General features: G+C 41.7%; 3 protein-coding genes across 4 annotated transcripts; 1 reads left to right on the forward strand and 2 right to left on the reverse strand.

Moving 5' to 3' along the window:
- Positions 1–3535: 3535 nt before the first annotated feature.
- LOC115141717 (succinate dehydrogenase [ubiquinone] cytochrome b small subunit B, mitochondrial-like) lies at positions 3536–13261 on the reverse strand. Its single transcript, XM_029680875.2, has 4 exons — positions 13156–13261; positions 12142–12252; positions 6591–6741; positions 3536–5179 (listed from the first exon to the last, which is right to left on the reverse strand). Exons 1-4 carry the CDS (start codon positions 13202–13204, stop codon positions 5014–5016), a joined length of 477 nt encoding a protein of 158 aa, XP_029536735.1. The 5' UTR covers positions 13205–13261; the 3' UTR covers positions 3536–5013.
- Positions 13262–15624: 2363 nt separating this feature from the next.
- Positions 15625–16416, forward strand: LOC115141718 (mitochondrial import inner membrane translocase subunit Tim8 A). Its single transcript, XM_065000296.1, is given in 3 exon segments — positions 15625–15859; positions 16112–16171; positions 16174–16416. Coding segments are annotated over 3 exon segments (252 nt in total). The 5' UTR covers positions 15625–15760; the 3' UTR covers positions 16267–16416.
- Positions 16417–16436: 20 nt separating this feature from the next.
- Positions 16437–21154, reverse strand: LOC115141709 (L-amino-acid oxidase-like). Of its 2 annotated transcripts, none has more exons than XM_029680853.1 (8): positions 20667–21154; positions 20273–20375; positions 19001–19137; positions 18699–18811; positions 18286–18487; positions 18070–18138; positions 17811–17947; positions 16437–17706 (listed from the first exon to the last, which is right to left on the reverse strand). In XM_029680853.1, the coding sequence occupies exons 1-8, from the start codon at positions 20700–20702 to the stop codon at positions 16944–16946; spliced, it is 1560 nt and encodes a 519-aa protein (XP_029536713.1). In that variant the 5' UTR covers positions 20703–21154; the 3' UTR covers positions 16437–16943. The 2 variants fall into 2 exon arrangements, with proteins under 2 accessions (XP_029536713.1, XP_029536712.1); XM_029680852.1 differs by having other exon boundaries at positions 19001–19215.
- Between the last annotated feature and the right edge of the window lie 3316 nt (positions 21155–24470).

Here is a 24470-nt window from a genome sequence, read left to right on the forward strand (position 1 = left end):
CATTCTTTGCAGATCCTCTCAAGGTCTGTCAGGTTGGATGGGGAGAGTTGCTGCACAGCTATTTTTAGGTCTCTCCAGAGATGTTCGATCGATCCGGGCTCTGGCTGAGCCACTCAACAACCTTCAGAGACTTGTCCCAAAGCCACTCCTGGTTTGTTTTGGCTGTGTGCTTAGGGTCATTGTCCTGTTGGAAGGTGAACCTTCACCCCAGGCTGAGGCCCTGAGCACTCTGGAGCAGGTTTTCATCAAGGATCTCTACTTTGCTCTGTTCATCTTTCCCTCGATCCTGACTAGTCTCGCAGTCCCTGCCGCTAAAAAACATCCCCACAGCATGATGCTGCCACCACCATGCTTCACTGTAGGGATGGTGACAGGTTTCCTCCAATCTTGGTTTCATCAGACCAGAGAATCTTGTTTCTCATAGTCTGAGAGTCCTTTAGGTGCCTTTTGGCAAACTTCAAGCGGGCTGTCATGTGCCTTTTACTGAGGAGTGACTTCCGTCTGGCCACTCTACCATAAAGGCCTGATCTGTGGAGTGCTGCAGAGATGGTTGTCCTTCTGGAAGGTTATCCCATCTCCACAGAGGAACTCTGGAGCTCAGTCAGTGACCACCTGATTGCTCAGTTTGGCCGGGCGGCCAGCTCTAGGAAGAGTCTTGGTGGTTCCAAACTTCTTCCATTTGAGAATTATGAAGGCCACTGTGTTCTTGGGGACCTTCAATGCTGCAGAAATGTTGGTACCCTTCCCCAGATCTGTGCCTCGCCACAATCGACCTCGATTCCTTCGACCTCATGGCTTGGTTTTATGTCCATAGCTTTCTCAGACAGAGATTTTACCCTCTGCTCCTTGTGTCTTTGTGTTTTCTTCATGTTGTCTGTGTGGACTGATTCCTTGTTATGTCAAAAATAAAGGTAATATACATTTCTTACAATTACATCCCTAAAGCCAACACCTCATTTGGCCGCCTTTCGTTCCAGTACAATAATCAGATGGTCTTGTCTTCGCCCTAACAATGGGAGTAATTGTCCCAAAGGACAATGAAAATAATCTGGGTAGTCATTTGATTAGCTGTTCAGGAGTCTTATGGCTTGGGGGTAGAAGCCTCTTGGACCTAGACTTGGTGCTCAGGTACTGCTTGCCGTACGGTAGCAGAGGGAGCAGTCTGACTAGGGTGGCTGGAGTCTTTTGACAATTTTTAGGGCTTCCTCTGACAACGCCTGGTATTGAAGTCCTGGATGGTAGGAAGCTTGGCCCCGGTGATGTACTGGGCTGTACACACTACCCTCTGTAGTACCTTGCGGTCGAAGCCTGAGTAGTTGCCATACCAGGAAGCTTGGCCCCGGTGATGTACTGGGCTGTACACACTACCCTCTGTAGTACCTTGCGGTCGAAGCCTGAGTAGTTGCCATACCAGGCAGTGATGCAACCTGTCAGGATGCTCTCGATGGTGCAGCTGTAAAACCTTTTGAAGATCTCAGGACCCATGCCAAATATTTTCAGTTTCCTGAGGGGGAATAGGTTTTGTCGTGCCTTCTTCACTACTGTCTTGATGTGCTTGGACCATGTTAGTTTGTTGGTGATGTGGACGCCAAGGAACTTGAAGCTCTCAACCTGCTCCACTACAGCCCCATTGATGAGAATGGGGGCATGCTCGGTCCGGCTTTTCCTGTAGTCCACAATCATCTCCTTTGTTTTGATCACGTTGAGGGAGAGATTGTTGACCTTGCACCACACGGTCAGGTCTCTGACCTCCTCCCTAAAGGCTGTCTCATCGTTGTCGGTGATTAGGCCTACCACTGTTGTGTCATCAGCAAACTTAATCATGGTGTTGGAGTTGAGCCTGGCCATGCAGTCATGAGTGAACAGGGAGTACAGGAGGGGCCTGAGCACACACCCCTAAGAGGCTCCGTGTTGAGGATCAGCGTGGCGGATGTGTTGTTACCTACCCTTACCACCTGGGGGGTGGCCCGTCAGGAAGTCCAGGATCCGGTTGCAGAGGGAGGTGTTTAGTCCCAGGGTCCTTAGCTTAGTGATGAGCTTTGAGGGCACTATGGTGTTGAACACTGAGCTGTAGTCAATGAAGAGCATTCTTACATGTGTGTTCCTTTTGTCCAGGTGGGAAAGGGCAGTGTGGAGTGCAATAGAGATTGCATCATCTGTGGATCTGTTGGTGCGTAATGCAAATTGGAGTGGGTTTCTGGGATAATGCTGCTGATGTGAGCCATGACTTATTTTCCACCATTATTTGCAAATAAATTCATTAAAAATCCTACAATGTGATTTTCTGGATTTTTTTTTCTCATTTTGTCTGTCATAGTTGAAGTGTACCTATGATGAAAATTACAGGCCTCTCTCATCTTTTTTAAGTGGGAGAACTTGCACAATTGGTGGCTGACTAAATACTTTTTTGCCCCACTGTACACCAGGGAAGATCATGTGACAAAAACATGCAAAAGTACTTTTGTATGCATACTGCTGCAAGACATACAGCATTTCCCTTTGTTGAATGCATGTCTTGTTTTCTGGTTTCTAGATGATTGCCGGTTCAATATCCAATTCTATAGAAACAATGACATGCCCAGAGGAAGGGCTGTTACTCTCTCTGACTGTGTCATCACCTTTTAAGCCAACTTATATGGTGTGCTGTAATAATTGGAACCAAAAAGGAGTTTCTGCCAAACCACTGGTCAGCGTATACATTTTGAAAACAGACATTTGCATTCATTTTGAAATTAACAGTGCTTACATCTACATTACATGTAATGTATGGCTTTATTGTCCAGCTGAACTTCCCACAAAGCAACAAACACACACTGAAACATTTCTTTAGCGTTTGGGTTGACAACTGAGTTGGGTTCAGCAGTTCAAGAAAAAACATCTGTGTTTCCCTTATTAGACAAGACCATTTCACAGTTTCTCCCAATTGAACACGACCCAGGTGTGATAATTACGGTACCTTCATACCAGCTGTTTGCACAAACACACTTCACACTGACAAGACAAAGGTAACCAAAAAAACCCTTCCCTATTTTCCTCCAGCGGCAATCTTTGGCTGTTCACATGAGGCTGTGCTCTTCATGGAACTAATTATTGGTACAACTAACTGCAGATTTCAGTCAGGTCGGGTCCGTGCTACTTGAGCTTTGAGGCTGGACCAGATGCAGAGCTCATGAAGTTAGGCACCTCCCTGAGGACTGAGTGTTTATATGGATTTACAAAATCCTGGAATATGACAGTTTATGGTACTTTTGTTAAGCAACTGAACTCATCAGCAGTGCATAGAAAGTTATTTTTACAATGAGGGACCATGTGTTAATGCTTAAATACCCATTATAAATTAGTATAAACAGCTTATAATTGCTTAGTTTAATGATTACACTAATATCTGCAGTACTTTAAGTCGGTGTACACGTTCAAATTACTAATAAGAAATGTTAATAATTCATCAGAATACTTCCTCACAGACAAACATGTTCTACATGTGTGTAGTTAACCATCCACTCGATACAGAAATCTGTAATCTTGTCAAACACAATCCATAATATCCACTTTATTCTGAGGTTTAAGGTGCTTTCTTCCCAAAGCTAATTTATGCGTAACAATCTGACCAAACGGATTGGTGACATGTATAAATCGAGACCTAATAAAAAGACAAAACAGTTGATTTTCCAAAGCCATTTAAGCTTTCAGACATGTGTAGTAGTAGGACCAAGACCTTCATGTTTCTTGGCTGTTTAACCAGGACAACTTCTACTTGTTTCAGCCGACACTCCCAACAGTACAAAATAAAACAATGCCATTTTGAACAAGTGCATGCACTCATGACAACGTCATATTTGATGCCAGCTGTACTTGACTGGTTGACGCTTAGCAACTGTTCATACATACAAATGATCACATAAATGGAACATTTAATTCCTGCCAACATAACATTTATAAACTAAGCAAGAGTGATGCCAGGCACAGCTGTGTAAGTAAATTATGCACATTACTATAAAACCAGGATATTGTCAGTTGACTGACAACAAACAGGGTTGGTACAAGTGGAAGCGTAATGGTGTACAGATCAGTATGCCTACTTTTCTACATGCTCAACCTGAGATGTGCTCAGTGGGGAGAAATGTTGCAGTTAGAAATGTCATGAATGGAGCTGTGGTGATGCCCAATTCTGCATGACAAACGTTCTACAAAATGCATATCTATCTGAACGTTTTCTAACATCACACCCCTTCTGAACAGACCCATAAAGTCCAGAACAGTATGGCTATGGGGTTTAAAATACTGCTAGTGGTCACACCCATTTGCTCTTGTCAATCAAATCAGACTGCAAGGTCAAACAGACTAAATGTGTGGCACTAAGCTGACTGCAATGGTCTTGAAGGGCACTAGCTGGTATTTACAGATTGGTGACGGACACAAAACATACCACAAATAAGAATGCAATGTCTACATAATCTCTTCTGTACTAAATTAATTTATTCCAGAAGAGATTAAGTCATTTGCCATAGTAGATCTGAAATGAAGGACATATGTAACTCACTGGATACTTCTTCATAAGCATTACACAAAGTGTTTGGAATATAGCAGTTTGATAACAGGAGTGAACTCAGTGAGAGGAAGCTAGAAATGCATTGAATAAACCTGAAAATTCCCTATTCTATCTACAAAATGCATTTCTATCGAAGCGTTCTGTAAAATTGCACCCTCTAACAGGCCCCAGGTAGAAGTTAACCGTATAACATTTCACTAAACGGCAGCATACACTGTGTGTGCATGTTTGATTGAGGTCAGAAGGACAACTTATATTTAGTTTAGTCCACATCAGAAATCAACAGGAGCAGATCATTAACAGGCCTGTTGAAGCACAACACAAACCTCAACATGAATTACAACACTTGTGAAATTATATATTTATAGAAATGTACATAATCCCTTGAATGTTTACAATCATACCAGAACAAGATGGCCGATGTCCCAGTGCCCACGCCCCCCCCATCCCAAACCTCAGTCCATTCATTTGCTCCATAATAGGGCCACCGCTTTACAAATGCCTACATCGTTGTAGTTGAAGTAGCAGAGACCGGCAAAGGTGACAGTCGACAACAGGAAGAGGCCTGCGTTGGCCATCTTGATCTTCGGTTCTCCGTGAACATAGTCCGTTAAGACTTGCCCAATCCCCCTGGGGAGGTAAGACAATACAAGAAAATGTATGAGACTGCTTAGAACCACAATATTACTGAATAGCCAGTGATTTAGTGCTAAAAAAGGCTAAGTAACACCCCACTTGTCATAGCCATCCTGACAGGACACAGTCCTGACTTCATTGGCTTCCCCAGGGTAATGTTTGGGAGAGGGAATTGGACAAATGCATCATTTGGATGGCTGAAGACCCACCAGAGAACACACCAACAGCTCAAGGCACCATCATGCGATCTTAGTTAGGTTATTCTTTGTTTAGGCTACAGGGTGGGGTGTCTGGTCCTGTTTATGTAGCTCATGTGAAATGGCTAGTTAGCAGTGCGCGCTAGTAGTGTTCAATCAATGACGTCGCTCTGAGACCTAGAAGTAGTCGTTTCCTATGCTCTGCAAGGCTTTTGTGGAGCGACAGTTAACGAGGCTTTGTGGGTGACTGTTGTTGTGTTCGGAGGGTCCCTGGTTCGAGCCCAGGTTGGGGTAGGGATAGGGACGGAAGCAATACAATTACATTGAGAACAAACAGAACTGTAAGCATTAAGGAATGGTGAAATCCTTGAATAGTGCCTAAAGAGAGATGTATAAAAGATTGGCTTAGCAATGGTCTCGGAGGACAGAGCTTCGTAGGCGTGCTCGGTGTTCCTCAGTCAACTGGACAATGGTGGTATTTGATGACTCCAGCTCAAATAGCGGCACTCACACAGCCTTAGCAAGTAAGGCGAAGTTAAATGGTACTGATCTCCTGGAACATATGTGGAGCGCGGTTTTAAAAATGGCTGCATACTTCACAAAAGTAGCACACATGACCAGCATTCTTAAGCGTCATCTTGATGTTCAAAAGAATATATATGAGCGTGCATTTCAACTCCTCAGTGACAAGTTTGACAATTAGCTGGTCTTCATTAGAGGGACATGCCTTGAGGATATCCAAGTACCCCAAACTAAAACCTAAGGGGTATTAACACCACACATGACTAGGATTTGTGCTTTAAACCTGCCACTTTCATTTAGTCAGTGGTCTAGCAATGGCATAGTGCCCCAGGGCGACATTAAGCCCACCTCTTCAAAAATCAAAAAGCTCTTGTAAAATGAAAGCAAAATAAATGCTAAGAACAAAACTGTTTTTGCATGAGCAGAAATGTAGTGGACATGGACTTCATTGGTTATCCCAACCACTTGCCTACTCTATTCACCATTGTCCTCCATAAAAGCTTCCGACTGTAGTCACAACACAAGTACATTTCAAGCTGAAAAACTATGGTCTGAGCTTATTCGGAACATGTGCAACCATTTTGTCCGGAAATGATCGCTTTAGTGGAAATATAAAAGGAAAAACATTTAACCAGAATAAGGAAGACAGCTGGCCAGTGCTCTTTAAACCAATGAACTTGTCTTACCAGTGCCCATGCAGGGTGAGGGCAGCAGCCAGTGAGTAGTCAACAGCAGGTCCGGGGAAGTAGTAGGCAGCAGGCCCCAAGGCCAGCAGCAGTACGCTCACCACACGCTCTCCTGTCCAATGCAGGGAGGCAGCTTTGGACACCGAGTCGGCTGCAAAAGGACAAATAACAAAACATCCAATCATACATCCACATGCAGAACTAACCTCTTGTGGAGAGAGAGGGTCATCAATTAAACAGACTCATCATTGAGGGGCGGCCGGTAGCCTAGTGGTTAGAGCGTTGGGCCAGTAACCGAAAGGTTGCTGGATTGAATCCCCGAGCTGACAAGGTAAACATCTGGCGTTCTGCCGCTGAACAAGGCAGGTAAAGGCCTACTATAAATCTAACATGTTTTTTAGCACATAGAAACAATTAGGTTTGTCTGTTAGCCTAAAGATGTTTTTGCGTTTAACAATTGTCCCAGTCAGTTGCAGTTGATATCTTTCAGGTTCTATTATACACACCAGCGGAGATTGCAGAGGGGAGGATGGCTCATAATAAATAGACGGAACGGAGCAAATGGAATCAAACACCTGGAAACCATGTGATGTATTCGATACCATTCCGCTCCAGCCATTACCACGAGCCCGTCCTCCTCAATTAAGGTGCCACCAACCTCCTGTGACAAGCCGTTGCTTAGCTTCACAGTTCAAACATCATGCAATGTGTTGGCTAACCTAAATAATGGATGTTATTGTACTAAAACACCATATAGTCCCCTCAAACGGAGTGCCGTGACCAACTAACCTCTTTCACCGGTCAGTGAACCTGTTAAATGTCACTGGCCTGCCACTTGGGGAACTAATTATGTACCAACTAGTGATGCACGATATAGCGGTGAACATATCGGAATCGGCCAATATTAGCTAAAAATGCCAACATCGACATCAGCACGATGTCTAGTTTAACGCCGATGTGTAAAACTGACGTGCATACCTATAACGTAGGTACATTACGTAATGACGCCATGGAAACATTTTGCACTACACAAATAAAACGTTGTCACATGCACCGAATACAACAAGTGTAAACCTTGCCATGAAATGCTTACTTACAAGCCCTTAATCAACAGTGCAGTTCAAGAAGAGTTAAGAAAATATTAACCAAATAAACTAAAGTATATAGAGGGGGTACCGGTGTCAGTGTGCGGGGGTACATGTTAGTTGTGGTAATTTGTACTAGAGGTCGACCGATTAATCAGCGCCGATTAAGATTTCATAACAATCGGTAATTGGCCTTTTTGGATGACGATTACATTGCAATCCACGAGGAAACTGCGTGGTAGGCTGACGACCTGTTACGAGTGCAGCGTCAAAAGGACCTTGTGGCTGCAAGGAGCCAATTTAAGTTGCTAGCTAGCATTGATTGTTTTTTATAAGATAAATTTAATCTTCACAATCACTAGTTAACCTAGTAGTATCATCAACTAGCTTGTCCTGCGTTGCATATAATCTATGCGGTGCCTGGTAATTTATCGTCGAACCACAGCCTACTTCGCCAAACGGGTGATGATTTAACAAATGCGCAATCTTTGCACAAATGTACCTAACCATAAACATCAATGCCTTTCTTAAAATCAATATACAGAAGTATATATTTTTTAAACCTGCATATTTAGTTAAAAGAAATTCATGTTAGCAGGCAATATTAACAAGGGCATTTGTCACTTCTCTTGCTTTCAGTGCAAGCAGTCAGGGTATATGCAGCAGTTTGGGCCGCCTGCCGAACGGTGAACTCATTTGCCAGAATTTTACACAATTATGACATAACATTGAAGGTTGTGTAATGTAACAGCAATATTTAGACTTATGGATGCCACTCGTTCGATAAAATACGGAATGGTTCCGTATTTCGCTGAAAGAATAAACGTTTTGTTTTCGAAATGGTAGTTTCCGGATTTGACCATATTAATGACCAAAGGCTCGTATGTGTTTTATTATAATTAAGTCTATGATTTGATATAGCAGTCTGACTGAGCAGTGGTAAGCAGGAGCAGGCTCGTAAGCATTCATTCAAACAGCACTTTACTGCGTTTCCCAGCAGCTCTTAACAATGCTTAAAGCACAGTGCTGTTTGACGTCATGTCTATCAAATCCCGAGGCTGGCAATACTAAAGTGCCTATTAGAACATCCAATAGTCAAAGATATATGAATTACAAATGGTATAGAGAGAAAGTCGATGCCTCAATTCCTATAATAACTACAACCTAAAACTTCTTAACTGGGAATATTGAACCACCAGCTTTCATATGTTCTCATGTTCTGAGCAAGGAACATAAACGTTAAAAAAAAACTTCTCCAACACTGTTGCATTATTTAAACCAAATATTGAACATGTTTCACTATTTATTTGAGACTAAATAGATTTTATTTATGTATTAAATTAAAATAAGTGTTCATTCAGTAGTTATAATTGTCATTATTATTAAACAATTGTCCGATTAATCAGCATCTGCTTTTTTTTAGTCCTCCAATAAATCGTTCGACCTCTAATTTGTACATGTAGGTAGGGGTGAAGTGACTATGTATAGATAAACAGCGAGTAGCAGCAGTGTAGAAAAACAAATGGAGGGGGTCAATGAAATAGTCCAGTGGCCATTTGATTAATTGTTCAGTCTTATGGCTTGGGGGGTAGAAGCTGTTAAGGAGCTTTTTGGTCCTAGACTTGGCACTCCGATACTGCTTGACGTGCGGTGGCAGAGAAAGGTTTATGACTTGGGTGACTGGAGTCTGACAATTTTATGGGCTTTCCTCTGACACCGCCTATTATATAGGTCCTGGATTGCAGGAAGCTTGGCCCCAGTGATGTACTGGGCCGTACTCACTACCCTCTGTAGCTCCTTACGGTCAGATGCCGAGCAGCTGCCATACCAGGCGTTGATGCAACCGGTCAGGATGCTCTAGATGGTGCAGCTATATAACTTTGAGGATCTGGGAACCCATTCCAAATCATTTCAGTCCCCTGTGGGGTAAAAAGTTGTCGTACCCTTTTCACAACAGTCTTGGTGTGTTTGGACCATGATAGTTCATTGGTGATGTGGGCACCAAGGAACTTGAAACTCTCGACCCGCTCCACTACAGCCCCGTTGCTGTGAATGGGGGCGTGTTCGGCCCTCCTTTTCCTGTAGTCCACGATAATCTCCTTTGTCTTGCTCACGTTGAGGGAGAGGTTGTCATCCTGGCACCACACTGCCAGGTCTCTGACCTCCTCCCTATCAGCGGTCTCATCGTTGTCGGTGATCAGGCCTACAACTGTTGTGTCGTCGGCAAACTTAATGATAGTGTTGGAGTCGTGTTTGGCAATGCAGTTGTGGTTGAACAGGGAGTACAGGAGGGGACTAAGTACACACCCCTGAGGGGCGCCAGTGTTGAGGATCAGTGTGGCAGATGTGTTGTTGCCTACCCTTACCACCGGGGGAGGCCAATCAGGAAGTCCAGGATCCAGTTGCAGAGGGAGGTGTTTAGTCCCAGGCTCCTTAGCTTAGAGATGAGCTTCATGGGCACTATGGTGTTGAACGCTGAGCTGTAGGCAATGAACAGCATCCTCTCACAGGTGTTCCTTTTGTTCAGGTGGGAAAGGGCAGTGTGGAGTGTGATTGAGGTTGGGGCAGAATGCAAATTGGAGTGGGCCTAGGGGGTCCGGGTGGATGCGGTTGTGAGACATGACCAGCCTTTCAAAGCACTTCATGTCTACCAACATGAGTGCTACGGGCTAGTAATCATTTAGGCAGGTTACCTTCGCTTCCTTTGGCACAGGGACTATGGTGGTCTGCTTGAAACATGTAGGTATTAGACTCGGTCAGGGAGAGGTTGAAAATGTCAGTGAAGACACTTGCCAGTTGGTCCGCACATGCTTTGAGTACATGCCCTGATCGTACATCTGGCCCCGTGAATGTTGACCTGTTTAAAGGTCTTGCTCACATAGGCTACCGAGAGCGTTATCACCCAGTCATCCAGAACCGCCGGTGCTCCTGTGCATGCTTCCGTTGTCTCGCTGAAAGATTTCCTAACCTAACCCACAAGGTCTGCGGTGTGGACCGAGCAGTCATTTGAAAGAGTAAGAACATTTCAGCGAGACAACTCAAAGGAAAAATCCATTAACGCCAAGACAACGGTATTCATTACCCTTGACAATCAACCGTTCTCTGTTGTCGGGTGATGTTGGCTTTCGCCGACTGGTCGAGCACCGGTACACACTAACAAGTGCGCTATTTTTCAGATGTTGCCCTCCCGAAGCTACACAGTAAAAGCGTCACAACTGACATTTGGACCAGCGATATCAGCCCCATGAGCATGCTGAGTCTGACAGCACAGTGGGTCATCAAGGATTTCGTGCTGAGGAAAGTACTGAGAACATGTTTGAAACTTGAACACACTAGCTAGCTCCATTCGAACAACTGACTGGAGAAATAAGCTCTTCAACTGCACCTGCAGCAGACGTGATACCCTCCGTCATGGGAATGAAACGTCTGCTCAACAAAACTGCCCACACAGGCTGTGAACAATTGATTCCATGCTCGATGCTATGTACAAGGACCACTACTTCAATGCAGACAAGAAACAGGGTTTACGTGAAATGTTACAAACACAGCTGGACAAGATGAAAAAAGACTGACTGTGCGCACCGAGGAAGAGGCGCCACGGACAGAGATGAAACTTCACTGTTTGACATGCATGATGAAATCCTGGTTGAGAATGAAACGACGGAACAGAACAGTAAGTGAAAGAAATAGGTTTTGATTATGTTTTACTGGTAATGGGGACATACGTAAATGCCAACAAAATACATTTTTGGTCAGTGTGGTGTGTGTAACCTTTAACTAGGCAAGTCAGTTAAGAACACATTCTTATTTACAATGATGGCCTACCTGGCCAAACCCGGATGACGTTGGGCCAATTTGTGCGCCACCCTATGGGACTCCCAATCAAGGCCAGATGTGATACAGCCTGAATTCGAACCAGGGACTATAGTGACACCTCTTGCACTGAGATGCAGTGCCTTAGACCACTGCATCCATGTGTTAACTATTTAACCGTACTAGAATGCTTAAAAGGCCGCTAAAATATTAAATATCAGTATCGTTGTTTTTGGCAACTAAAATATTGGATATCGGTCAATAATGTCATATCGGTGCATCACTAGTACCAACCACACAAACAACATGCCAGTGGTGACATCACTAACCGGCTCCCTGACAAATGACTTAACCCCCCCTCTCTCAGGTCCTTCTTACACGACACAATTCAGTGTACAAGAGAAAGGAAGAAAATACTTGAATCCCCTTAGGTGTAGGGCTGTAGGCTCTAATCATAATATAGGCCTACCACTCACCTTACATAACATGTAGCCTAACCTGAACATTGATTACTTTAAGGAGTCATAAAAAACACAATGGCCACAGTGTTCTGGTATTCCTCTTAGGCAACACATATAGCCCATTATTAATCTTTGAGTGCTACAGGCACACTGTAGGCTATCAGCAAAACTCTTATCGTGGGAACAACAAACCACGGAGAGATGAGGATCCATGAATCCTAGCCGTCAACGGGTAGGACCGGTCTTGGTCCTTTTGCTGTGTGACCAAGGGTCGTGCGAGCAGAGAGCTGCGATAAAACAAAACTGTAGGGAGAAGACAAATCAGTGTCATGAACTATGACAATATTTCAACTAAAGCACAATATTTACTGTTCAATTATAAGTAGGCTATAAAATAAGACAAAGCTACAAAAAAAACAATATGGCTTAAGCTATAATGTAATGTCAATTGTTCACACATGGCTCAGTTACAAAATGTGAATATTATTTCACAATAGGCCTTTATAAATCAGAGGAGGAGTCTTCCCTCAAAGACTATCATGAAAATAAACCATTCCATGTGTTACGTAGTTGTCAGCAATCAGGGGTAGCCTATCTAGTTTATATGTTTTTTGGGGGGTAACTTGCTTGTGTGCATCTTGTAAGTCTTGGTAGTTGTGTAAAGTAGTATATCTACAACTAGCAGTCACATAAGGTAATGGCAACTATTCGAGGAACTGAAGCATAGGCAGCCAATGACTGGATGAATTGGATTAATGCCACACTGTGGGATTGATAGGGATTACAATAGCCTAAAATGTATATAGAATATTTTGAAAAGTGATAGATTATGTTAACCATAACCCTTAGTTCCTACCAAGCATGAGGCCTAAAACTGATATGAAGTGTTTAGAATCGAGATTGGTCATTTTAGCTGATTCAGGATACTGTACGAGATCCGTAAACGGATCTGATTCAATGCAGAGTGAAGCCGGCTAGAGCGTTGTGCAAGTAACCAAAAGATCACTGGTTCGAATCACCGAGCCACTATGAACTTGAAAAGTCGTTGCTTTGCTCATCCATCGGCTATCATTAACGTTAGCTGTCTAGCTACTAGCAAGTTACGATATGTATGTACAACGTTACTTTGGACAAAAAAAAACTGTAATTATCAAGAACAACGATATGAAATACACACAATTGTGGAATTAACACAAAGACACTTACGTTTGCCACCTCTATGGCAGACTGAACTTATCCTGACGATGGACGCCATGACGATTACCCAACCAAGGTCACACAAATCTTACCCGGATGTAGTTGCTGTTTTGTCCACTGCTGACCAAGAGTTTTTAAGCACTGGGTGATAGTCGACTGCGGATGCTTCTTCGTCTTCTTTGCATATGCCACATAAACTGCATTTTAATCCAAACAATTATGCAATGTTTGCTTGATCTTGGTTTAATAGGCTTTTTCTAATAAATGTATAAGAAACATATACATTTTTAGCAAACTTTATGGACAATGTTGATCTGCAAAAAGAGAAGACTGCACATTGCAATATGTTGACCACAGTGTCTGCATCTGGTCCCAGACATGAACAACTCCTGTAGAAAGTCTGCATTCAAGTAAGATGATAAACACTTATACTACCTGAGGATAATACTAAACATGACTCCCGATATACATTTAGAATTCTGGATTTAATAAATAAGAACTAGGCTAAATCCTGTTTTACTAGACTATATCCCCGGGCAGTACTAATAAGGAAGTAAGGTTTAAAAAAATTTGCAATGGTCAATCTTAAAGTGGCAATCCTTAGTTGAAACGACAACAAAGCTAAATCCCCGCCTCTGTAAAAACCCTAGGGATGGGGCTAGAGATATTAACCACTCTCAAATTAATAGACAGAGCAAGGTTGCAAGGAGTGACCATCCATGATATCAAAGGTATAGTTCGAATTATGTTTTGAGGCTCTACAGTGTTTGATTACATTTACTTTGTTTACAAACATTGGAGTAAAACAAGTTCATATTTTGGGTTCTGATGGTGTACAACAGTTGAACTAAGCTCAATAGGCATGTATAAATTATATTATTTAAAACAAATCTATGGATATACCACCGTACATCATTAATTTATAAATCCAAAAATGGATATAGCAACTGCAGATTACCCCTTTAATCTGAATAGATAGCAGTGATTATATTAAAGGGATGGTTCACCCAAATTACACAATGACATATTGGTTTCTTTACCATTTAAACAGTCTATGGATAAAGTACGACAGCAATCAATGCTTTGGTTTTGTTTACCTGGCCACTGTTTCAATAAAAAATAAAAGCATTTGTGGCACAAATCCAATGCAAGTCAATTGTACCTATTTTTGCATTTTCGTACTTCATATCAAAATCATCTATAAGTAACTTAATTGCGTTACACCAGATGTTCCCGAACTTTTTATTGTCCCGCAACACTTCAAACATTCAACCTCCAGCTGCGTACCCCCTCCAGCACCAGGGTCAGCGCACTCTCGAATGTTGTTTTTTTGCCATCATTGTAAGCCTGCCACACACACACCATATAGAATCCATTTTGAGATACTTTAGGCTGGTGCGCAAAAATGCTGTGGTGTGAATACTTAAGTAAAATTACTTTAAAGTACTACTTAAGTTGTTTTTTTGGTATATCTGTACTTTACTATTTATATTTTAGAAAATGTTTACTTTTACTTCACTACATTCCTAAAGGAAATAATGTACGTTTTACTCCATACATTTTCCCTGACACCCAAAAAGTACTTAGCAGAACAGGAAAATGGTCCAATTCACGCACCTATCAAGAGAACATCCCTGGTCATCCCTGCAACTAAACACAAATGCTTAATTTGTAAAATGAGGTCTGAGTGTTGGAGTGTGCCCCTGGCTTTCCTTAAATAAATAGAAAATACAATAGTGCCATCTGGTTTGCTGAATATAAGGAATTTGATACTTAAGTATATTTAAAACCAAATAATTTTAGACTTTTACTCAAGTAGTATTTTACTGGGTAACTTTCACTTTTACTTGAGTCATTTTCTATTAAGGTATCTTTACTTTTACTCAAGTATGACAATTGGGTACTTTTTCAACCACTGTGAAAATGCTAATATACTATAGGTACCATTGACTTGCATTGGATTTGTGCCTCAAATGCCATACCTTGTCCATATACTTGCTTACAGGGTAAGGAAACCAATATGTAATTTGGGAGAACTATTCCCTTAACATAATCTATCCATTAGATTGTTTTAACGGTGCAATATGCAGAAACCACTCCATCATTTCCTAAAAAAATTGATTTGTTTGCCTCATTTCAGTTTGTGACAAAACAAGCAAGTATAGTGTAGAAGTATAGTATCATCTAAACCGTTGTGAAATATATTGTATTTCCAGCTATTTGAAACTGGTATACAAAAATAAAAGTAAAAGATGCCAAAACAAAACATTAGAAGGGGAAGCATAGAAATATCGCACACAGAACAGATCTGCCGGTTTCTTAGAATTGATTTCAACGAGAATGACAGATCTTTAACTCACAATCATATGTGAATTTGGTCAAGTCGCCTAAAAAGTTACATATCGTGGCTTTAAAAAAAATGGGTTGGCCTTACTTAAATAAAAGGCTGAACATTGAAATTATTGGAGAGTCATGACTCGTGTGTTAAGTCAACTATCTTGGTAACGGAGAAAACTACAACAAATCACTGAGCAAAAAACGCACGAGCCTACAGAGGTCATTCGCTGCTCTACTGGTTGAATTAACCCGACTGTAACCAATCCCTGTTACTGCAATGGACGGCTTTGATTTAAATTCGTCAGAAAAGGCTGATGCTTCAGAGCTCCAAAGGATGATCGCAATTGAACAACAGAAAGCGCAGTTTCAGGCCCAGGTAGGTAGTTTAGCTACACACAGCAGCAGCTATGCTACGGAGTTAGCTAGCTAACGCTAGCTACATTAACTGTATTTTGAACTGTGTCCTGCATGTGTTATTTTACTACACCATCAAACGTGTTCTCAGAATGGACCAACCAAATTGCGAGTTGATTACGAAATCATATATTTCTGTTTTGAGACCTCCATACGGAAATTGACTTAACGTTAGCTGATTCATTACTTCTTTTGAAGGTGCATAACTTCACAGATGTCTGCTGGGACAAGTGCATGGAGGGGAGCCCGAGTTCAAAACTGGATTCACGGACAGAGACTTGCCTCGTGAACTGTGTTGACCGCTTCATTGACACTACCTTGTCTATAACCAACCGGTTCACGCAGATGGTGCAGAAGGGTGCCCATTGATGGGAGCTAGACTATGGGAAATAGACTCTTGTTTTATTTTGTAAAATAACTGTGCATTATGTTTTCCTTTATGTCTCGAACCCCTAACACCATTGCCTAATATGCTGATATGCCACAGTACAATTATTAAAGAGGTAGGCCTAAAGTGGACATGATATAGAATCACAAAGTTTTTGGTTACAATACGGCTTTATTAAAATAACATTTAAAAAAAGTAGGCCCAAGAACTACACCTACACCATGCTGCTCATTACATCTATGTAACATATGTGTGACATCCTCATTTTACATAGTTTTCTTTCCTACAATACTTTAGTATGTGTAACAAAATTGCCAGTTTAAAACAGTACACACAAAAAGAATACAGGTTAGAAAGGGGAAAAGGTATAAACAATACGCCCTGAATTTTTACTTGTAAATAGGCCAGTAAACATGTTCAGTTCTGTTTCATTTCATCCACACTCATCTCATCATGTTGTGCCATTCATATTGAGTAAAGCAGAACACATGTATACTAGCGAATGCATCATCAGACAGTTCTAAAAAACGTTACAAAAATGTATTGCTTTTGGTTTGGCCATTTAATTTCGTAATTTAGTTTGTCAACATTCACCCTTTAATCATGGCTTCTCAAGCTAATCAAAATACAATCGATGTCCCCAGGCCCCAGATGTATATCATGCCAGGTTACTGATGTTCCTGGCTGCCCTTAGTGCAGATTTCATGGCAGTCTCGATCCAAGCGTGAGGTAGGGCCGTATGCTCCCCAGCAAAGTGGACTCTGCTCTCATTCCTGAACAGGTCCGAGGCGTAGTCCGTCTGCTGGTAAGGTGTGTAAATGGCAAAAGCCCCCAGGCTGAAGGGATCCAGCCCCCACTTCTTCACCAACCCTCCAGTGCAGAGAGGTCGTATAGCCTCCCCATGGATCTTTACCAGGTCATCCAGCACCAAGGCCTTCAGTTCATCCTCGCTGACCCCCTGGAACAGAGTGGAGTCATCGGAGCAGGTGTAGGATGCCAGGAGAGCCCCCCCAGCCGTGCCTGGGAAGCTGTGGCTAGGGTAGTAGATGAAACGAGAGGGGAGATCTGTGATGCTCTTCCCCCCTTTGATGCCCTCCTTTTCCCAGAATCTCTCACTGAAGCTGAGGACCACCTTGGTGGAGCTGGCGTAGTGCACGGACCGCAGGGCCTCCATTTTCTGGGGTGACAGCGGGGGTTGGAAATCCATGAAGAGGGTAGCCTTCGCTGTAGCTGTCACCAGGGCATAGTCTACTGTAAGGTTGGTCAGGGAGGATGGATTGCGCCAGTCCTGGTAGGATACGGTTACGTTGCTGCTGGTTTGACTGATGAGTCGGACCTTGGAGTTGAGAAGAATGGTACTATTGAGGGCCTGGTAAAATGCCCTTGGTAAATGGTCAAACCCATCAGTGATCTCGTAATAGCTGAAAAACAGAGAACATTCCACTACTTTAATACACTACTTAACAAACACTAGATGTAGAGCGGGGTGTCTAATTTGGTTATATGTGCATAATGCTGTTCTTACACAGTGTTGTCGTTAATATCTGACTGAATATACAGCATCTCAGTAAGTGATGCGTAGAAGAGGCTGTTCTCATTCAGGATATCTCCAATCATGCGCATGGCACCACGACTCAGGTTCCCCTCCTTCACTAGATACTCCTATCAGAAATCAACACTTATTAAAATGGCTGAATAAGGCAAAGTGCATACCAATTTAGCCTATAACAATAATCCTGCATCTTGTCTGATGGTTACCTATAAGCAACCAAGTGTTTTCTTACCTTGACTGAGTACGAGTCATATTTTCTCAACATGGCCTCGCAGCCAGCTGTCTTGATATCATCCCTTATCTACAACAAATCATTTGTAAAACATATTTGTTATAACTGTGTTATGTGACACACTGTATCTGTATATAAAATAACATTTAACATTACACAGTGTTCCACCACAGGAGTCTAATGCTGTGTTTGGAGCCCCCTTCCCTTTGCACACACCTTCCACAGGGCCAAGTCGAAGAGCTGACCAGCCGATTTTCCCCTTTCCTTGTCAGTCAAGGGATAGTTCAGCACGTCTGGGTTCTCTTTAACTCTGTATGTTTTCTGCAGCAACCCGTTCACATAGTAATATGTGTTGATGTCATCCTGGATAAATGGGTTCAGTCCAAGGCCCATTTTTAATGCAAATGATAAAAGAATTCTGTTGAATGAAAAATGCCATAGTTAACTTTGTTTTGATGGTTAAAGTAAACACCTGCTATCATTCTTATGCAAATCTATAGGACATGCACCTGTATCAGATCATGATTCATTTGAGAGGATGCTTGACCTCTTTTCAACAATAACATATGAAGAGAGGGGATAAGAGATCGCTACCTATTTCATGTGGTAGGACAATAGGCCTAACTCACTTGTGAAAGCTAGGGATCCTCATAGCACCCAGTTCTGCATACCATCCCTCTCTTCTATTTCTGTAGGTCTCCACCCGTCCTCCAATTCGACCACTTGCCTCTATTAAAGTCACCTTGTCCCCAAAAAATATATATCAGTTTCCCCCTTTTACACTGTAGGCTTATTATTAGTCATAACCAGATAATTACAATACTGACACTAAATTCATTTCTGAGTATGTCAATCATACGTAAATTAGCATATGTCAATGTTATTCATTGTGTTGACATTGATACAGTAAATGTTCTGAAATATACTGTACCTTGTGCCCTGCGTCCTCCAGAAACTTTGCTGCAGTCAGTCCAGCAATACCACCACCGACGATGGCAATCCGATGAGGTGTCTTTGTGAAGGGAAGACCTCTGTTCACAATTTCATGGAGTTCGGCATAGTCTGAATCTTGCAGGCAGTCAAAAAGAGGATCTTCAATGTATCCATTGACACTGAAAACTATGACCACAACTATAGCGACAGGAACTGGAAAATAAATAAGTAATTGTTTAATAGGCCTACAGGCTTCAAATATAAGAAATATGTAAACATGTATTTTTAAAAAGGGCTACAGAGGGATATATGTTTTTAAAGTATATGCAATATACATGAATGGCATGCAGTCTGTGGGGCTATTCTTGTTTTCACCCCAAAATCACAAAACTAGATTTAGAATGACTTTTAGAATGTTCCTGAACAACATCCCCTTTTCTACTTCCCAATAAGTTGTTGGAATTCAACAAAAAGTTTTTCCAAAAATAATTTATTGTATTTGGAATTCCCCATAAGCAGTGGTGTAAAGTACTTAAGTTAAGTACAAGTAGTCAAGTACTACTTAAGTCGTTTTTTTGGTATCTGTACTATACTTTTACTATATTTTTTAACAACTTTTACTTTTACTCCACTACATTCCTAAAGAAAATAATGTGCTTTCTACTCCATACATTTTCCCTGACACCCAAAAGTACTCGTTAAATCTTGAATGCTTATTAGCAGGACAGGAAAATTGTCCAATTCACGCAAAATCTCTGGTCATCCCCACTACATCTGATCTGGCGTGACTCACTAAACACAAATGCTTTGTTTGTAAATTATGTCTGAGTGAGAGTGTGCCCCTGGCTATCCGTGCATTAAAAAATTAAATAAAAAAATCGTGCCGTCTGGTTTGATTAACACAAGTTATTTGAAATTATTTATACTTTTACTTTTAATAATGAAGTATATTTAAAACCAAATACTTTCAGACTTTTACTCAAGTAGTATTTTACTGGGTGACTTTCACTTTTATTTTAGTCCTTTTCTATTAAGGTATCTTTACCTTTACTCAAGTATGACAATTGAGCACTTTTTCCACCACTGCCCATAAGGTGAAGCACTACTTGTTGTTCTGACAGTAGTCCCAATGTATTTCTGGACTCCCTGACACAATGCATTTTTACAAATTCTTCAAATAAACAAAAATATAGGCTATAAACTTTGATCACAAGTCAATGTGTCATTATAACTAAGCTAAAGTCAGATGAAGAAAAAGGAAAATACTTACAATATTTGCACAACGCCACATAGGGTATCATCTTGACTCCTAAGCCCAGAGTCCTTGCCTTCCCTTTTCTAGTGATGCTGACGCCCACCGGAGAAATAGAAACCTAAAGCGAAACGTGGAGGCGAGTACTGTAGCCTAGATAATGTGATTGACTTTGTTTTACTAAATTAAATTAATATTATGAATGTTATATAACATTGAAAGTCCCCCCTCCCCAAAACCCAGCAAAATCTAGTTACACATTTGTTTTCGTTGCGAATTAAATTAAGAACATTAATTTGCGAATCATGCATAACGACTTACATTTAAACACCTATTCATGTATGTATAACTCATTAGACCTACACCCTTAAACTGAGATACAGGTAGGCTACCTTCATGGGAAACTACTCACCTTCATCAATGGTAACTTCTCAAAAGCAATATGCATGAATGAAACAAATATCTCTGAGCTATGTAGCTTAGCTATTTTCCTTCGCCTAAATCTTTTCTAGGATTCTTACAAGTTGGCGTCTTACCATGAATGACTAGACTGGAAATCACACATGGTATGTGTGAAATTGCACCCAACGTATTTTAATGAGGGACCTATTTGGGCTTCTGAGGTCGGAAAGGAATATTTTCCCACACCGGCTCGAGATTCAACCACACTGAACAAATTAGATTAGTGAGGTTTACTATTCACCAGCATACCTCATTTCCCCCTTCCCACCAACATAATATATGTTTTTATAGTGCATTTTAGTGTCTCCTGAAGTCCACCTTGCCTTACCTAACCTGAGATAGAGAAATTATATTTTAAGATTCGAAGATAATATTCTATAGTGAGTTATTTAATTGGATACATACATTGAAGGTTAGGTTAAATAAATCGGAACGTCTACTCACCTTACTGTGATGTCAATTGATAAGCCCGTCTTCTTTTATAGTGCAGGAAGAGTGCAATCGAAAGCAAACGCGAACGTTTCAAAAGGGTTGCATCATTTGAATTCCTTTATTTACGTAAATTGAGAATTGGATACATATCAAGAAGGACTTGATAAGCCTTTTAAATGATGTGATGTAAACAGTCAGCAACACATTAACTGTGATAATGCAATGAATGTGCTCCACAATGCACCTTTCACCATGCATAATATCTTGATTGCTATGTTTTTTTTTATATTACTCTTTATAACAAAAATGGTCATGATGAACAGAAAAAAAACCAAGATGAAAATATATCTCCCCAAATGTTTTGCACTCCCTTGACTCCATTAAAGTGAGTCCCAATGGCACCCTATTCCCCACATTGCCCTATGAGTCCTGGTCAAAAGTAGTGTACTGCAAAGGGAAAAGGGTGTCATTTGGGATGCAGATAAACTTTGCCATTCACTTGGATTTTATTCTATTGGGTGTTGTAGACAGATTGGCATTTGAGCCTGTTTAAAGCTAGAATCCTTAATTGAAACAATAACAAAGTGGACACAGTGCCTCTGTGTTAGTAAAAAGCTGAGCACTGGGCCTGGAGAACTATAACCACTCTCAAACGTATTAATATCACTTATTGGTTAATTGCACACAAGGTCCTACTGAAATTTGTCTTCTGCTTTTAACCCAACCCCTCCGAAAGACACACATACAGGTTTTTGGAGAGGTGCGGGGGGCTGCTTTAGTAGGCACTGGGGAGCTATTCTTGCCTTGCTCAAGGGCACAACGGCAGGCAATGGCATCTAAGATTTGATACTAGCAACCCTCCAGTTGTCAGTTAACTTCCCGTCAATATGGATGCATGGACTGACCATTATGCATTATGTGAAAATAATAATTTTAACTATGTTTTGAGGCTATACAGGGTTTGTTTAAATTTACATAGTTTACAAACATTTCAGTAAAACAAAGCTTATATTTGGGGTTCTGATTGGGTACGAGAATTGAACTAAGCGCATGAGGAATTTAGGTTTTATTTTTAGATTATATTCTTCAAGAATCATATAATATTATGATGTAGGCTTTAAGCCTTTCCCACGCTACATTGTGCCACATTGATGTTCTTTGTGGCATCTTCTTTAAGGTCATCTGAGCAGCCGATGAACCTCTAGAGTAGTTTATTTCAACAGCGGAAGTAGAGCCACATGAGTCATATCAAATGTATTCTTCACAAACACAGTTTACAGCAGGTATAAAAGGTGCAGCAAAAGTATTATGTGCTAGTTCCCTCAACAGTGCAGTACGTACATTTATCAATAATCAATAATAACAATGAAAAGAGTCAAAAATAAGATGTAGTAGAAGTAATATAAGAGGTAGTATGCGTAGTAATAATGGACTGGATTTACACTGTATTTACAAATATAAATTGGGTAGTGGAATCAATAGTATATATTAGAACAGCAGCGTTGACTGTGTGTGTGTGTGGTAAATTTGTGTGTAGTCAGTGAAAACTATTTCTAAGATGCATATATACTCTTAGAAAAAAAATTGCTCTCTAGAACCTAAAGGGTTGTCCCCATAACCCTATGAAGAAACTACTGAAAGAGCTGCTTCCTGTGCTTGGCCCTCCTATGTTGAACATAGTTAATGCCTCGCTATCCACCGGATGTGTATCAAACTCACTAAAAGTGTGAATAATAAAGCCTCTCTTGACAAAGCCAAACCTTGACCCAGAAAATATAAAAACCTATTTGCCTATATCGAATCTCCCATTCCTCTCAATTGTTTTGGGAAAAAAGCTGTTGCGTAGCAACTCATTGCCTTCCTGAAGAGAAACAATGTATACAAAACGATTCAGTCTGGTTTTAGACCTCATCATAGCACTGAGATTGCACTCGTGGAGGTGGTAAATTACCTTTTAATGGCGTCAGACCAAGGTTCTGCATCTGTCCTTGTGCTCCTAGACCTTAGTGCTGCTTTTGATACCATCGATCACCACATTCTTTTGGAGAGATTGGAAACTCAAATTGGTCTACACGGACAAGTTCTGGCCTGGTTTAGATCTTATCTGTCGGAAAGATATCAGTTTGTCTCTGTGGATGGTTTGTCCTACACGTACGCGTCACAAGACGCAGGCAACTTTATTGTTCCTAGAATTAGAACAGCTGGAGGCAGGGCTTTCTCTTATAAGGCTACATTTTTATGGAATGGTCTGCCTATCAATGTGAGAGATGCAGACTCGGTCTCGACCTTTAAGTCTTTATTGAAGACTCATCTCTTCAGTAGGTCCTATGATTGAGTGTAGTCTGGCCCAGGGGTGTGAAGGTGAACGGAAAGGCACTGGAGCGACGAACCGCCCTTGCTGTCTCTGCCTGGCCGGTTCCCCTCTCCATTGAGATTTTCTGCCTCTAACTCTATTATGGGGGCTGAGTCACTGGCTTACTGGTGCTCTTCCATGCCGTCCCTAGGAGGGTTGCGACTCTTGAGTGGGTTGAGTCACTGACGTGATCTTCCTGTCCGGGTTGGCGCCCCCCTCGGGTGCTGTAGGGGCGATCTTCGTGTTCTATACTCGGCCTTGTCTCAGAGTAGTAAGTTGGTGGTTTGAAGATATCCCACTAGTGTTGTGGGGGCTGTGCTTTGGCAAAGGGGGTGGGGTTATATCCTGCCTGGTTGGCCCTGTCTGGGGGTATCGTCGGACGGGGTCATAGTGTCTCCCGACCCCTCCTGTCTCAGCCTCCAGTATTTATGCTGCAGTAGTTTATGTGTCGGGTGCTAGGATCAGTCTGCTATATCTGGAGTATTTCTCCTGTCTTATCCGGTGCCCTGTGTGAATTTAAGTATGCTCCCTCTAACTCTTTCTTTCTTTCTCTCTTTTCTCTCTTCTCTCGGACGACCTGAGCTATAGGACCATGCCTCAGGACTACCTGGCCTAATGACTCTTTGATGTCCCCAGTCCACCTGCTGTCCTCAGTCCACCCCAGTCCACCTGCTGCTGCTCCAGTTTCAACTGTTCTGCCTGCGGCTATGGAACCCTGACCTGTTCACCGGACGTGCTACCTTGTCCCAGACCTGCTGTTTTAGACTCTCTCTCTCTCTCTCTCTCTCTCTCTCTCTCTCTCTACCGCACCTGCTGTCTCTAACACTGAATGATCGGCTATGAAAAGCCAACTGACATTTACTCCTGAGATGCTGACCTGTTGCACCCTATACAATCACTGTGATTATTATTATTTGACCCTGCTGGTCATCTATGAACGTTTGAACTTCTTGGCCATGTACTGTTATA

This window comes from Oncorhynchus nerka, linkage group LG14 (assembly GCF_034236695.1).
Source record: "Oncorhynchus nerka isolate Pitt River linkage group LG14, Oner_Uvic_2.0, whole genome shotgun sequence".
Classification (NCBI taxonomy): Eukaryota; Metazoa; Chordata; class Actinopteri; order Salmoniformes; family Salmonidae; genus Oncorhynchus; species Oncorhynchus nerka.

Excerpts from the sequence above, each read along its gene's own strand:
- LOC115141717 (XM_029680875.2), bottom strand. The coding sequence starts at position 13,204 with ATGGCGTCCATCGTCAGGATAAGTTCAGTCTGCCATAGAGGTGGCAAA. Across the intron at positions 12,253-13,155 it reads CTGCCATAGAGGTGGCAAAC|TTTTGTTTTATCGCAGCTCT; the intron begins GTAAGTGTCTTT and ends TTCTCCCTACAG. Across the intron at positions 5,180-6,590 it reads CTCACCCTGCATGGGCACTG|GGGGATTGGGCAAGTCTTAA; the intron begins GTAAGACAAGTT and ends TTACCTCCCCAG.
- LOC115141709 (XM_029680852.1), bottom strand. The coding sequence starts at position 20,702 with ATGCATATTGCTTTTGAGAAGTTACCATTGATGAAG. Across the intron at positions 18,488-18,698 it reads AGGATCCCTAGCTTTCACAA|AATTCTTTTATCATTTGCAT; the intron begins GTGAGTTAGGCC and ends TTCATTCAACAG. Across the intron at positions 17,707-17,810 it reads GATATTAACGACAACACTGT|CTATTACGAGATCACTGATG; the intron begins GTAAGAACAGCA and ends TCTGTTTTTCAG.